We start from the raw sequence: 15,539 nt of genomic DNA, 5'->3' as shown, positions 1-15,539 counted from the left end.
TCCCTTTCATTTTAAAACTAATTATAAACCTGCTCTTATTAGACTCCTTCTATTAATCTGTAATGATGATAGGGTTCTGAGAAGATGCATGTAATCATCTCCACATATTAGAATATAAACAGTTCATCCTTGTATATTCATTTATGATTGCTTGTTCATATTTACTTTTTATGTTTCTTTTGACTCCTGAATTGATATTTCATAGTTTTTATAAAGCTATGGTCTTTTCATCAGGTCTTTTCATCAGGAATACTTCTGTTTCATTATATCCATTTATGAACCTCTAGATTATACGATTTTAGTGGATACATTATTCTTGGCTGTAAACCTATATCTTTTGCCTTTGGGAATATAGTATTCCATATTCTCCATTTCTTTATGGTAGTGGCTATTATATTTTGTGTGATCCTGACTATGATTCTTTGGTATTGGAATTTTTTTTGGATGCTTGTATTTTTACTTTGACCTGATGGTTTTAGATTCTGGCTTTGAGTTTCTCAGAGTTTTCAATATGTAGTTCCTTTTAGGAGGTGAGTAGTAGATTCCTTCTATTTTTACCTTGAATTCTGGTTCTGAGAGATCTGGATAATTTTCTTTTATGATTTCTAAAAATATGATATGTAGGCTCTTTTTAATGCTGTTTTTGGTCATGACTTCAAGATAGTTCAATATTCTTAAATTATCTCTCCTTGATCTGTTTTTCAGGGAGGAGGAGAGTGTTAGTAATGTGAATTTATTTTTTACTTATTTACATTTATTATAAATGTATTATAACAGTATAAATAAATATAATTGATGTTAAATATGAAATTAATGTAATCATTAAAATCCAAAGCCTTTTTTTTTTTTATTATTTTGTTTGTCTCATAGAGTCATTAACTTCTATTTTTTCATTCTAATTTTGAAGGAGTATGTTGCTTGGGTAAGATTTCGAACTTCTTGTGCCAAACTTAATTTTTTTTTTCCAGTTCTTTCTTTATACCTCTCACTTCTTTTCTCATTTTTCCTCTAATACTTTTTTCCTTTTATAATTTTTTCCTCTAGTACTCTCATTTCATTTATAAAATCATTTTCACTCCTTTTTTAAAAAAAAAATTCTTTCTTCATCTCTTCCAGGAGTTCTAGCTGAGTTTGACTCAAACTGTGTCTTTCTTTGAAGCTTTGCATGTACAATTTGGGACCCATTCTCTTCTTCTGAGTTTGTGTCTTGATTCTATTCTTCCAGCTTTACTTTCTGATTTCAGTTTTTGTGTTAGAGTTAGGCTCTGCATATTTTTAGGGGGAATGCCTGTATTGTACTTGGTTCTGGTTATATGTCCTTTGGAGACTTATTGCTGTTTTCTTAGAGGATTGAGTTTTACATCATTCTAGGGATCTCAGGGACAGTTTGGACTAGGCTCTAGTACCTGAAAGTCTTCATTTCCTCCATATCTCACTCCCCCAGACCTTCAAAGAAATATGATTCATAGCAGAATCTGAGCCCTGTCTTCCTGATCTGAGGTCTTCAAGTTTGTGACTTAGGGGCTAGACTGAGCAACACAGTTGTGGATTCCAGCTAAATTCAGTCAGTGTCAGCCCAATGGAAAGCTCTGCAAGTTCAGAGTGACAGAACCCTAGGCTCTTCTTTCATCTGGACTTTTTATTATTTTCTAAGTAAATATGTGTAGCTGCTGAAAGATGAAATGATTAAGGAAACAAAGGTTTGAACTTCTGAGCATTTTGATTTAGTAAGCAATACATGCCAAATGCCAAAACATTTGGGTACAGTAGATTCTCTTATTTTTGGCATGATATATAGGAGACAGATTTTTATGCATTAAAAACAAGCAAGAAGTTAAACCAATAAACTAAAAGAAAAAAATATCAACCAGAATACAAAATTAGTTAATCTGATTTCTAATTGGAGAAAAAATAAGGGACTTAACAAGTTGGAAGAAAGAAAGTGAACGGGTACAATTCCCTGAATTCCGAAGAAAGAGGTGTCCCATTCTTCACAAGTTTCTATATTCAGTGGGGTCAGTTTTCAGATAAAACATATTAAAATGTGTAATTGTGAGAAAACTGAGTTTTCAAATCTTACTAGAATTTCTGTTCAGGATACTCTAAATCCTTCAAGAGTCCCTAAGTAGCAGGTTGAGATGGTTCAGCTTCCTGACCATAAAGAACTAGGTTCAAACAATGCAAATAAGGTTTTCTCACAATTTCTGTGACAGAAGTTAGATTACACCTTTAATTGAATAGAAAGGGAATTGAATCACAAGATGGAATCAGTGTGATTCACCCAAATGCCTCAATTCCCTCAAATGTAGCCACAGCGATCCTTATGGATCATTAGTAGCCAATAGCTATATGAATTTGATACCTCTGCTTTAGAGATTTCATATACTTCTGTGGTTTTAGTTATCATCTGCATATGGAGCACTGCCAAAACTCCACCTTTAGTTGTGAACTCCACTTCTAATTTTTCTGCTGCCTACCAGATATTCCTACCTAGATTTCCTGATTACATCTCACAACTCAATATATCTTAGAGGATCTACCTTTTTAAAAATTCAAGATCTGCCCATTTTTCCTAGTGATGGTGATCAACAAGTGTTTTTCAAGTCCCTTCTATACCAAGCACTATACTGAATGGTGAGGATAGAAGTACAACAAATAAAGCAATCTCAGTATAGAGAGTAGACTTTTGTTTTTACTAATAAAAGAACTTTGAGAGGATGAAACTCCCTCTACAAATATAGGTAGGTCAGCACCTTCTTAGCAATTTATACATGTAGAGACCTTTAATGTACTGAGAGGTAAGTGGCTTTCTTTATGTCACACAGCCAGTCTGTTATAGCACAAGTGGGACTTGATATTAGCTGTAAGACCGGTCTTCTCTCTTTTATGCCAGATACTTATATCCCTCTTACCTCCCCTATTCTTTTGATGACATTATCATTTGTCCAGTCATACAAAGCTTGAAACTTCAAAAGTTTATCCTTCCTGCTTCCTTCTGTCAGCTCTACATATTTGTCATTTGCTGATTTCTGTGAATTCTATTTCTACATCTTTCGTTTCCATCCCTCCTTTTCTACTTCATTACTCTAGTTTAGGTCCTTATTATCATTTTAAAATATTTTTTGTTTTGTTTTGTTTTTGCCTCTGCTTTTATCCATTCGCTCACTAAGCATTTCTTAAGGCTTTACCATGTTCCAGACCCTGAGCAGTGAGGATAAGAAGAAAAATTAGATAGATAAGATAGATAGATAGATAGATGGATAGATGGGTGGATAGATACACAAAATAAATAAGTATATACAGGATAGATTTAATTTGAAAATATGTGTTTTTGTGTCATTTTTCCTAAGAGTAATTTATAATATAATCTTTGTGCTTGAATTTAATTTCAGTATTTGTTCTTAGATTTTCTCCCTGCTCTCATCCCAGATGAAAGTTTTATGCACCACCACTCTTTGTTTCCCAAGAGTGTAATGTGACTAGAGCAGGAAGCTGATTGCCCTTGACCACTTGATTTCAGTGATGGGTGAGGCTTATTTATATAGCTGATCTATGAATCTCCTGAGGGCTGGACTTCGGTGGATAAAAGGCATTTCATAAATGCAAGGCTCATTGTAGCTCAGCTGAAAACAACCGGTGGTGATCAGATGGTACAGGTTGAGCCCTGATCTGTTTCTTTAAAGTGTTTGCATTGTCAAGCCTTTATTGTAAGTTGATTGAAAATGACTGTGTCAAAAGTGATTCTCATGTTCCTTCTTTGATAGAAATAAGATTTAGTGGCATTTGTAAAGCTCATAGGTTTCTTTTTAATAAAAAGGCTTGTCTTCATTTGAAAAAGACCATAACTGCATTAATTTGGTTAATTGTTACAAATGTCTCCTAAGTCTTTTATTCCAGGAAATTTCAGAATGGCATCTTTAGTTTGTTCTCTACTGTCTCTTTTTCTTTTCTTTTGGGTCACATATTATATGCCACTTCTGAGAAAATTATTTCCATAATGGGAGTTAAAAGTACATCACTGAAGATAGAATTTGTTCCTGGCTTTTTGTTTTTTCCTTTGAATTCATTTTGAGTCTCAGGATTTTCTCTCTCTCTCTCTCTCTCTCTCTCTGTCTCTCTCTCTCTCTCTCTCTCTCACACACACACACACACACACACACACACACACACACACACACACATATACATACACCATTTATTATCTACAAAATATTGCAACTTTTCACTTAGCTGGGATTGAAGTAACCAAATCAATTCCACTCAAGCACATCAATAATGTTGATACCCTGTATTTTTTTTTTAAAGCTATTGTCTTGACATTAAAAAAGCAAGACTACAAATGAGATGTCTTCTCTGAAAAATCATCTATATTATTGCCTCTTAGGGTAGAAGTTACTTTCTTCCAACATAAATACTATCATTATCAGATTTTCTACAAAATTTACTTATTTTATGTCCCATTCAGGTGTACCAGTTGGGTGTGTGGCCACATGGAATACCCCTGCCACTTCCAGAATCCTGGTGCTGCTTCTCAAGCAATTATTCCTTATCGGGTGTTTGCACCAGAATGTCTCCAACACTTCTGTGAAGAGATCCTGCTTCAGCTTATTCCTCGATGCCTCTCAGCAGCACATGCAACCTTGGGAACTCACCCTTTCTCTAGGCTTGATGTGCTAATTGTCCCTGCCAATTTTGCAAGTCTGGGGATGGCCAGGTAATTTACCTTTTAAAAAAAAAATCTGTTTTTTCCATCGATGGTTCATGTGATTCTTTCAGTATTTTTATCAATGCAGGAATCGCCGGACCCCCTTTAAATGATGGAATTAGGTGCTTCTTGTACCTAACTGACATTGGCATCTCTGTCTCTATAGCCTTACAGATACTATTCATGTAAACTCAGTCACCAATTGTTCTTGTATTTTTAGGCCCTGAAAAGGGCCTAAAATAGGTGATAGTGGAGTCAGTCTGGACTTCCTTAAACACAAAATAACTCATACAACTTCTAAGATTTTAGAACATATTGTATCTCACAGAGACTTATTCTCTATTATACCAAGTCTTTGATTTAGGTTAGTTTAGGTGTTCAGAGCATGATAATGGGACTATGGTCATAACTTTAAATTCGGTACATGTTATTTAGCTTTACTATGTTCTATGGCCATACTCTTAACCCTGGCCAGCTGTCTCTTAAATTGATGCCATTGTCACAAGGATAACTATTTGAGAATGTGCTATATTTGAAAGAATGTAAGATGGATTAATCTAAATTTATCATCACTCCTGGGAAAACAGCTCAGAATGTATGCCTTACTAATGGTGATTCACTAATATCATCTTTGTTTATGAAAGATATCATTATGACATATAAAAACAAGTCATACCAACTAAACTTTGACTAAATTTGTTTATACCTAACTCCATTTAGTAACACCAGTTTCCATTCAGTGGTTGCTGGTTGCGTGACACTCAGCAAATTGGTATTTTAGCAAGGGTTTTTTATTTTATGTGGTTAGGCATCTGTTTGCAGATCATAGACATTAATGGGGGCATATGCTTTATTAAGGCTACAAAAAGTAAGCTCATCAAAACATGTAACTATATTTTTCTCCATTACTCAAAAGCAAGGTTCCTTCTTGATGCCAATTAATTTCCATGCCCCTGTGCATCTGTTATTTGCTGTATTTTGACTGAAAAATACTCAGATTCTCAGCAAAATCCATGAGTGTTAAAGAACTAATCAAGGTTTATCTTTGAGATTTATTAGATATTTATCCGTTTTTTAAAAAAAACCTGGCTCAAAAGTCTTAATCTGAAAAATTTTGGGAAAATGATTTTGTCTTGACTTTTTAATTCTTTATTTGCTGAAATAATTAATATGTTAAAAAAAAACTAGAATAATGTACTTTGGTCATGTGCACTCGTAATTGACCTACATAAATATATTAGGAATTGGGTTTAATCATAATGAAAAAATATTTATTGATCACTATTCTTCTCATCTCCTTCTGAAGTTTTCGAATTAGAATAAATATTGAAGATGGAAATCTCTTGATTAAATATCTCCAACTTGTACACTTTGGGAGATAACTTTGCCTGTTTTATATTTTTTGGTACTCATGATAGTTACAGTGGCTCTCAGGATACTTACTAAAGTATTTAAATTCTGAGTTTACAAAATTTAAAAAATGGTACTAAAAAAGAAAAAGAAAACAGATTGCTTTATTCTATGTATCTCCTTCTTCTTGCTAAATTTGTCAAAAACATAATTTGTTGACCTTCAGGCCATGGTGCAGAGCTTTTTTCTTCATATTAAAGTGTCCAAACAGGTAGGCCATGTATCTGCTGCCTTATTTTAAAGGTGTTTTCAATGATTTAATACTAAACTGTATTTTTAAAGTGTGCCTGTGTGTCCTGAGGGCAGATGGCAAGGGTTACAAATGCCAAAAATGTCATGATAATAACTTGGGATAAAAACATCGTTGTTACAACTAAGAAAGGAAACAATTTTAAGAATTTGTGGTAAATCCCCAAATGTCCTTTCTTGATTTTCTTTTTAGAGTGTGGAAATTAACTTCATTCTCATCTTGATATTTTCTTGGAATTGTTTCATAGTCACTATATTTGAGTCAGGAGTGGTAATTGTGGTATTTTCTATTGGAAGTTATAGAGAATACTTGATTTTTCTTACTTCTAGTTTTTTGAGTTAATTCCTCTTACTTGTCTTGGATATTTCAGGACTTGTGTACCTTAGTCCACAGGTAGCCAAAGGGAATTGTGACTGACCTTGCTTTTGGGGGCCAGTTATTTTTTGTTTGTGATGAAAGATGCTACTGTACAGGAAAGGTTGAAGAATAAAGAGTCTTTACCATGTATGGAAGTAAAACAGAGGAAACCCCAGAATAAAGATATCCATCCACAAAGACCTTAGGATGTTCCATTGAACTTCTTATTTTACTCTTTATTATAATACTCCTGAGGAATCAAAGAATATTTTTTGGTACATGTAACAACTTGTCCCAGAGTATCTGTTACACATAAACATATATGTAATGCTATAAATTAAACTCTTTTGCTTCTGTATTTCTTTTGTTGCTAGACTTTATTTATAGTAAATGTGATTTTCGGACTCCTTTTTGGTAAGCTGAATGAACGTTCACATGTGAACTAGATAAGGTAAATTATTAATAGCCTTTCAAGGATTTTGCTTTTTTTGGATGTTATCTAAAATGATTTCACTGTATTTAAATCTAAATATCATTTGTTTGTGTAAGCATGAAACTTTTAATTAATCTATTCTTGATTTGATCTTTATTTTTTTAAGGTAGAAAAAGTTTTCATCTGTAATATAAGTAAAAACAGTGTCAACATGATTAATAAGATAGTAAATAAACATTGTCATGAACAATACTGCAAAGTTTCTGAGCTTTTAAAACATCGACAGTGAATTGAACAAATTATGTATTATACCTAAAATGTTGCTTTTGTTATTTCTTAGTAAAATGATCACTGGCCTATTGACTCATCTTCCTTTTATGAATCACTCTCTTAAGAGAAGAGGAATATTTTGCCTTGCCTCAATTCTAAACAATATTTAGTCTTCCAGGGCCTAAAATTCCACTTTGATTCAAACATGTTTGTTTACTAGGTAACAAGCTTTTAAAAATCTTAAATTGGGCATATTTAGACTTGATAGAATTAAAGTTTCTTAGATTCATTTATACATGGAACTCAATATATAAATTGGTCTCTGTAGTTTTGAACAACTGCATTCATTATGGCACCATCATTATTATTATAAAATGCTTATTTTATTTCATAGACTAATTGTTTTTCTCAATTCTGTTTCATCCTTACATTGTATAGATGAAACAGTATGATGGAATGGAAAAATTCAGATTTTAGTACCAACTTCCTCACTTACAAAATGCTAAACAACAACAATAATAATATCGATTATTTATATAAGGGGTCAGTGAAGTAGTGAAAGAAAGGGTGAAGGATTCCCCTGCTATAATTCTTACTGGCCAACTGTCTTGGTGGGGAATCTCAAAAACAAAAAATACATGAAAAGGATACATCAGTCTTACATTGTATGTAGAAATAGGTATAATATAGGTATAATATTAAGGGAATAATAGGCTACAATTAGATTTATGATTATTGTTTAACACGTCAGTCTTACCTCTGATTTTATTTGTAAATAAATGCTTTACTTTACTATTTGTCTGTCATCAGGCACCTTGAATAAGTAGTTTTGTGCAGTTGCCTAATTAACTATGGATTCATCCAGACAAGTTCTTTTTGCTCTTTCATTCCTGGCCTAAGTATCTCTCCAAGAGAGTTCTGATACAAGCGTGGTCTTGTGGGAAGAACACTGAATCAGGAGCCATGACCCCCACTGTTCTGCCTCCCAGCTGCACACACGTCTTGGCGACTTCAAACTGTTGAACTGTGACCTTTGTTGGTAGTAGAGAAGACTTTGACTGGCTAGTAATGGTGACGATTGTATGTCTTATAAATTGGATCTTCCCTATGACCTAACGGCCCCCCTCTTCATCTTTCAGAGATATCCATTGAAGTTTTCCTAGCATTCTTAACTTGTTAGCTTCTTTATTGAACTTGCTAATGAGGGTAAGTGCTTCCATGAATTACAGGGACAAGAAAGCATCTGCAAATCCTTCAAAACCTAAAAAACAAGTTTTAAAGCTTAAGTTAAATCCTTGTTTTTGTGATCCACTTTGTACAGAGACAGCCATGCCAATCTATAGTTTTCTTTCCTGTCCTTATATAGCTTCACTAGGCCAGTAAGTGAAATTGATAGACTGGCACATTTTCCTTAGGTGGCTCCATGTAAGAGGTAGCTCCATCCCAAGAGCACTATGGGTTCTAGAGAACCTTTCACAGTGAGACTTTGCAGGACTCTTCACATAACAGATATTTACTAAGAGCCATTAATTAGAGAATCCAAACTACAAATAATGGCTAGCTTCAAAAACCACCTGATAGCCAAGCAAAGTCATTCCTAAGAAGAATGAGGACTTAATATAGCCTTCATCATTCACCTCCTGCCTGAATGAGTCCCTCCCATATCCTAAGGAAATAGTTAGAGGCCCTTTGTTTTCCTATGTCATACTTCACTGGATTTTGAGCCACCCTTACCTGTACCTCTTCATGGATGCTGGTATTTCTTTGTAAAATATGAGTCAAGATTGGTCTGATTCTTTAGATTATTTTCACTAATACCCCTGTCTCTACAATGTGAAGGGTACAGGATTTGGGAGACAAACAGAGTATCTAAGAATTGCTTGGGATGTGCTGAAAAACTGCCCTGAATAGTCTATGCCAACCCTCCCCCAGTGCAGGATTTTTGAAGGTCTTTGGGACTCACATTGTCTTCAGCCATTCCCTATGTGAAGATGAGAAAATTTTTTGCTTTGTGTCCTTTCCAATGGCTGTGGACTCATCCTGAGACCTGCATGTTGTGTAACAAAAGAAAATGTACTGTGTGTGTATTTGCTCTCTTTCATTTTCAGGTCTTTTTTCATTTAATAATTCATTCAGAAAGCTACAGCTGCATAATGAAATGAGTAAACAGAGAGCTTTAAAAAATCATTATCACTTACTTAAAGGTCCACAATAGAGGAAAACCATGTCAGCCTGTGATAAATTACTTGTTTTTCTTTGACCTGATTGCATAACCAGCGGCTTCTAAATGTTGTAGAGGACTCCTGGCTAGTTCCTGTCTATTGCCAGTGCAATTTTCTAAAGTACTTCAATTTGAGGATAAACTGTATTCAGGCACATGCCCAAGGATAAATTTAACCAGCTCCTTACTCTTTCTCCTGGGGTTAACCAGGGTGTTTTACTGTTCATTCTTATCTCCCAGCCTATCTGTAACAGAATAAGCAAATCATTGCATGTTGGTACAAAGAGTCTGTTGTTTTTAGCCTTCTAATTGTACTCCTGTCTGCTGGGAAAGGAAGCAGTCATAAATTTCATTTATTATCTTAAGTATCAAGGTTTCACAGCTTTTAGATTTTGTGTGTGTGTGTTCATTCTTTTTAAGATCACTCTTATTAGGGTTTGTAGATCCCAAAGCCTCTCTCTTCCTCTCTTTTTACTCCCTTTTTGTTTTTTAAAATCAGAAAAAGATATTGTCCCACAGTCAGTGCAAGATAAAATGATATTGGTTCTTTTCTAGAGGAACACAAGTAGTCAAATTAATTGAATGAATTTTTGGGCCTTTCTTTTGTAGTTTCTGCCAACTTCATTATATATTTCCTCTGCTTGTTTGTCAAGTTGATTTGGCAGATTGTGAATATTTTTTATAAATTCTCGTATCTGAACTGTGATGTGAGTTTTTAGGTGTTGTTGATTTTTTTCAGTGGTTGTTATTTAAATTGAGAATGGGAGGAAGTAGTTTTTTGGTTGTTTGTTTTGTTTTATTCCTTTACTAACATATTCTTTTTCCTTAGAGCTCTGATTTCTCTTTATAGGTACTCCAATTAGTGTCTGTAAAAAGAAAATAATAATAATAATCAAATAGGATTATAGTTCAATTGAGTTGTGCTACAAAACTATCCCTTTATTTCCTTCATGTGCTTAACTTCTCAATTTTTTCCTGTTTCTTTCTTTGAATTTAAGTACTCAGTCTAATTCCTCTGAATAATACATAGAAAACTTTTCCCTTTTGAGATATCTTCTAGTTGTTTTTTTCTTTCCAATGATGCCATCTTTTCCTTGAAATAATATCTATTATTCATGAATTAAACTTTCAGGTGCTCCCTACCCTTTCTGTTGCTGAAGTGGGTATTGGAGCCCTTAAAGCTTGGTCATTCATCAAAAACACCAAGGTCATCCACTGCATCCTGGACCATTAACAATCCTTTTTCTTGCCACTAGACTTCAGATTCTAAAAGAGAAAGTGAGGCTAATGACTTGTGCAACTCTGCCTCACTTAAATCCAATTCATGTGCATGTCAAGAATCATTCTGTGATATAATTGGTTCTCTTCAGAAATAAACAACAGCATCATATGGGGATTGAGATGCATCTAGGAACTGAATTCTGGAAGTCTTTAAATGCAAGGTAAAGGAATTTGTATTTCATCCTATAGGCAATGAACAGCCACTACAGGTGTTTGAGCAGGGGAATGACTTGACCTGACTTGAGACCAGAAGAAGCTTCATGAAGGAAGTAACACCTGAGCTGGGCATTGAAGGAGAGAAAGGATTTTAATCCCTCCTTTCCTCATGTACCTTTCCGTAAGTTTTCCAGCTGTTAGTGTTCTCTTTCCTTTAATATTTCTTAAGGTCCTTTGGTCTTTTGCTCACATAACTCCCTTTCTTGTGTCATTTATGGATTTTATGATATGAGAGTTTGTTAGTCCAGTCCTGTGTGTTATCTTCTCTAAAGACTTGACCTATTCATCTTTATTCCATCCAGACATTAAAAATTCCTACTCCTCCCTTGTCCTTTGTTTTAGAGAAGAGGAAACTAAGATCTTGAGAAATTAAGTGATTTGCCTGAAGTTAACTAAAGACATGAGGATGGGCAAGTCACTCCCACTTCTGTGGGCCTCCCTTAGCTGGTTTTCAAGAGCAATCCCAGCTCTAAAATTGTATGATTCTTGGTTTTCAGTTTGGTTTTAGCTTTTATTTTAAATATTAGGAACTTGGTCTTTATCTATTACAAATAATATATGTCTATTTTTATTTTTGAAATAAAAACTAGTCTGATATTAAGTGCCTTGATTTGTATTTTCTTTATCCTCATTCTCCTTAACCTTTCTTCAGTTTGCAAAACTGTCGATCACTGTCTTCTCCTTGATATTCCCTTTGCTCCAAATTTTCTGGATTCCATTTTCTTCTTGTTGTTCCCCTACCTATTTGACTACTCATTTTTTTCTCCTTTGCTGGAACTTCTTCTAGAATACATTCCCCAAACAAGAGTTCTGCCATGGACCCTCCTTTCTTCTCCCTCTATACTACTTAACTATTTAGTAGCTCCTTGGATTTAATTTCTATCTTTATGCTAATGATGCTTATATCTACCTATTCTGCCCAAAATTCTGCTGACCTTCAAACTTGTATCTCCAATTGCCTTTCATACATCTCCAACTAAAATGTCTAATAGACATTTTAAACTCAATATGTCCAAAATGGAACTCATTATCTTTCCCCTACTCCCACCACCCATCTTATTACTAGAGAGGGCAATACTACTAGAGAGGGCCTAGTCTCTTGGGCTCACAACCTTACTCCTTCCCCCACCCCTGACTCCCCTATGTAAGCTGTTGCCAAGGCCTGTTGATTTCATCTTTGCGACATCTCTCCAATATGTATTCTTCTTTTCTGACAGTGCCGTCAGTCTAGGGCAGACTCTCATCACTTCACACCTTATTTATTGCAGTAATCTGTTAGCAAGTCTACCTGCCTCAAGTTTCATCTCATTCACTCACATCCGTCCTTCATTCAGCTATTAAAAGTTTTCTTAAACCACACAGATCCAACCATATTATTCCTTCACCCCCTTCCAAGTAAACATCAATGGCTCCTCCTTGCTTCCAGGTTCAAATACAAAATGCTCTGTTTGGCAATGAAAGGCATCCATGACCTAGCCTCTTCCTTCTTTCTGAGGTTTCTTATATCTTACTCTTTGTCAAGTACTCATCTATCTAGTGATGCTGGACTCTTGACTCTTCTACAAACAAGACACTCTCTTTGACTTACTTATTTCTTATCTTGATTTGTATATATTTGTTTTCTTCTTGTCTCCCCTTTTAAATTATAAATTTCTTGAGGATAAGAATTGTCTTTTGCCTCTTTTTTGTATACCCAGCACTTAACACAGTGCTTGGCACTTAATAAGTATTGATTGATTAGTTGATCTAAACTTAGTCTAACTCTATGTTCTATATACTCATAAATTAAATACCTAACCCTCTCCCCAGCAAAAATTTCAGAAATATCCTTTTAGTTACTGTTTGTTTTGTTGTCTTAAAGAACTTATCTCCTCTTTTTCACTCTTCCAGAGTGGAAGTATAGAAGCTACTTATAAACCAAATCCCATATTTTTTTAATTAAAGCTTTTTATTTTCAAAAACATATGTATGGATAAGTCTTCAACATTAACCCTTGCAAAACCTCATATTCCAGTTTTTGAGCCCATTTCCTCACTCCCTCCCCTAGATGGCAAGTAGTCTAATATATGTTAAACATGGTAGAAATATATGTTAAATCCAATATATACATACATATTTATACAGTTATTTTGCTACACAAGAAAAATCAAATCAAACTCGAAAGAAAAATGAGAAAGAAAACAAAATTCAAGCAAACAGTAACTATGTTGTGATCCACACTCAGTTGCTACAGTCCTCTCTCTGGGTGCAGATGGCTCTCTTCATCACAACATTATTAGAACTGGTCTGAATTATCTCATTGTTGAAGAGCGCTTCATCCATCAGATTTGATTATCATATAATCTTCTTGTTGCCATGCACAATGATCTCCTGGTTCTGCTCACTTCACTCAACATCAGTTCATATAAGTTTCTCCAGGCCTTTCTGAAATCATCCTGCTGCTCATTTCTTATACAACAATAATATTTCATAACCTTCATAGACCATGACTTGTTCAGCCATTGTCTAACTCATGGGCATCTACTCAGAATCCAGTTTCTGGCCACTACAAAAAGGGCTGCCACAAATATTTTTGCACATGTGGGTTCCTTTCCCTCCTTTAAGATCTTTTTGGGCAAATCCCACTCTTGACATGAGACCTTTGACCTATCGTTTTTGACCTGAACTGTTTTGCCTTCCTTTATGTAACCTGGTGGCCTCTCTCCCCTTCTATAAAATACCAGATTAACAAAGGCCACTAAAGCTCAGAACTCCAGAGCTGGAGATTCAACAACTCCCCACAGCTTACCACAGCTAGGATTACAGGATGGGCTATCACATCCCACTTTACCTACTGTTAGCAAGAATGAACAAATCTTAGAGGCAGTGAAGAGGAAGAGCTCTTTCTTTCCTAATAATTATCCAGCCACCTAGGGAATTCATTGCTATTTCTCCATCAAAAAAATTTTCCAGCCACTATCATATACTCTATTGGTGGTATACTTTTTTAATGAACATATTTCTTCTTTTGCCACAACTTTAACACTCATACTCCTTCTTCTCACATCCTAAAAGGTGACAACTAGTTCTCCCTCCCCTGTTTTGTCCTTAAGTTATTTCTAATTTCAGACCAATAAGTTGAACCTACATATGTTTGAACAGTTGTCAGGCATGTCTGCCTTTTAAATTGTTTTGTTTAAGACAAACAATAACAGTGAACTTGGGGGGGGGAGGGAAGAGGGGTGAACACATTTTACTTATTGCCCCATGCACTGTTGTTTTGACCCTTATAGTCAGTTGTAAATGACCATCAGGCATCTTTGTGTGCTGTTGGTTTCAGCCACCTGGAAGATATTACTTGGCCTATAAATTTTGTGCCTCAGCTGGCATTGTGTCCTTGGATTTCCTTTTTGTTGGTTGAGAGCTGGTACAAGCACAAAGACATTTTGTTCACAATTATCTCACTAAAAATATTTACTTTACTCTTACCTTTTAAACTCTTTTTTGCAACTTCTTTACCCTAGAATGCACTTCTCTGGTATACTCTCTTATTCTCCTATCATCCCTCCCTACTTTTTGCCTTTTTTGATTTTAAATCATTTTTTGTTGCCCTGATTTCTTTGTGCAGAGTAATAAACAATTAAGAGCTATATATTACTTATTGCCTTACACCAAACTTATGCAAATCTTTTTAGGCTCTCTGGAAACAGATCTTCAAGAGAGCTTGATTTGAGTCCTCAGTTTCTTTAGTTACTTCAAATCACTCCTACCAACATAAAAATATACACACTTATCTGAAGGATCCAATAACAGTGGGAACCCATTTCATGTTTTGAAGAAGGAAGGGCACAGAGGAAATGACCTTTCTTGCATTATCCAGGGCTACCTTTAGAAGAGAAGAAATCCATTTGCTATATTTTTATTAGTGTCATTTTTCCTGTGTAGTTTAAGCTAGCTAATGGAAATTACTTGAAAATGATACCCAATAAAAAAGGAGTGTGTGTGTGTGTGTGTGTGTGTGTGTGCGTGTGTGCGTGTGTGTGTATGTATGTGTGACAGAGAGAGGGGGAGAGAGACAGAGAAGGAGAGAGAGACAGAGAGAGAGAGACAGAGATAAAGAAGGAGGGAGAATGTATCTATAAATGATACATGTGCTGGCACATGATAAATGATACATTGGGCTGGCACAAATATGAAAAAGATAGTAAAGACTCTTAAGGAGCTTACAATTTCATATGGGAAGACTACCCAAAAGAAAGGTGAAAAAACAGAAGAATTGAAGTTGATGTTGCCTGTGGTAAGCATGATGGAGAAGTCTAAAGGTATATAACTGGATGCAAAATAAAGAGGTGACTGGCCTGAGTATCCTTTTTAAATGAAAGTTCTGGGAGGAGTTTTCCTGCCTCCAATCAGAAGA

The 15,539-nt window shown here is 35.0% G+C and overlaps 1 protein-coding gene across 5 annotated transcripts in view; it reads left to right on the top strand.

Annotated features, from left to right (window-relative positions):
- AOPEP (aminopeptidase O (putative)) overlaps positions 1 to 15,539 on the top strand; it is a 490,524-nt gene that overhangs the window by 103,603 nt on the left and 371,382 nt on the right. For all 5 annotated transcript variants that reach the window (XR_004229430.1, XR_004229431.1, XM_031937724.1 and 2 more), the window contains exon 5: positions 4,466 to 4,714. Coding sequence is in view for 3 of the 5 variants with exons in the window: in XM_031937724.1 (XP_031793584.1) it covers positions 4,466 to 4,714 (249 nt within the window). In the remaining 2 variants the exon portion in view is untranslated. The remainder of the gene's footprint in view (positions 1 to 4,465; positions 4,715 to 15,539) is intronic.

This window comes from Sarcophilus harrisii, chromosome 1 (genome assembly GCF_902635505.1).
Source record: "Sarcophilus harrisii chromosome 1, mSarHar1.11, whole genome shotgun sequence".
Taxonomy (NCBI): domain Eukaryota; kingdom Metazoa; phylum Chordata; class Mammalia; order Dasyuromorphia; family Dasyuridae; genus Sarcophilus; species Sarcophilus harrisii.
The sequence above is the reverse complement of the archived record's forward strand: the minus strand, read 5'-3'. Positions and strand labels throughout refer to the sequence as shown.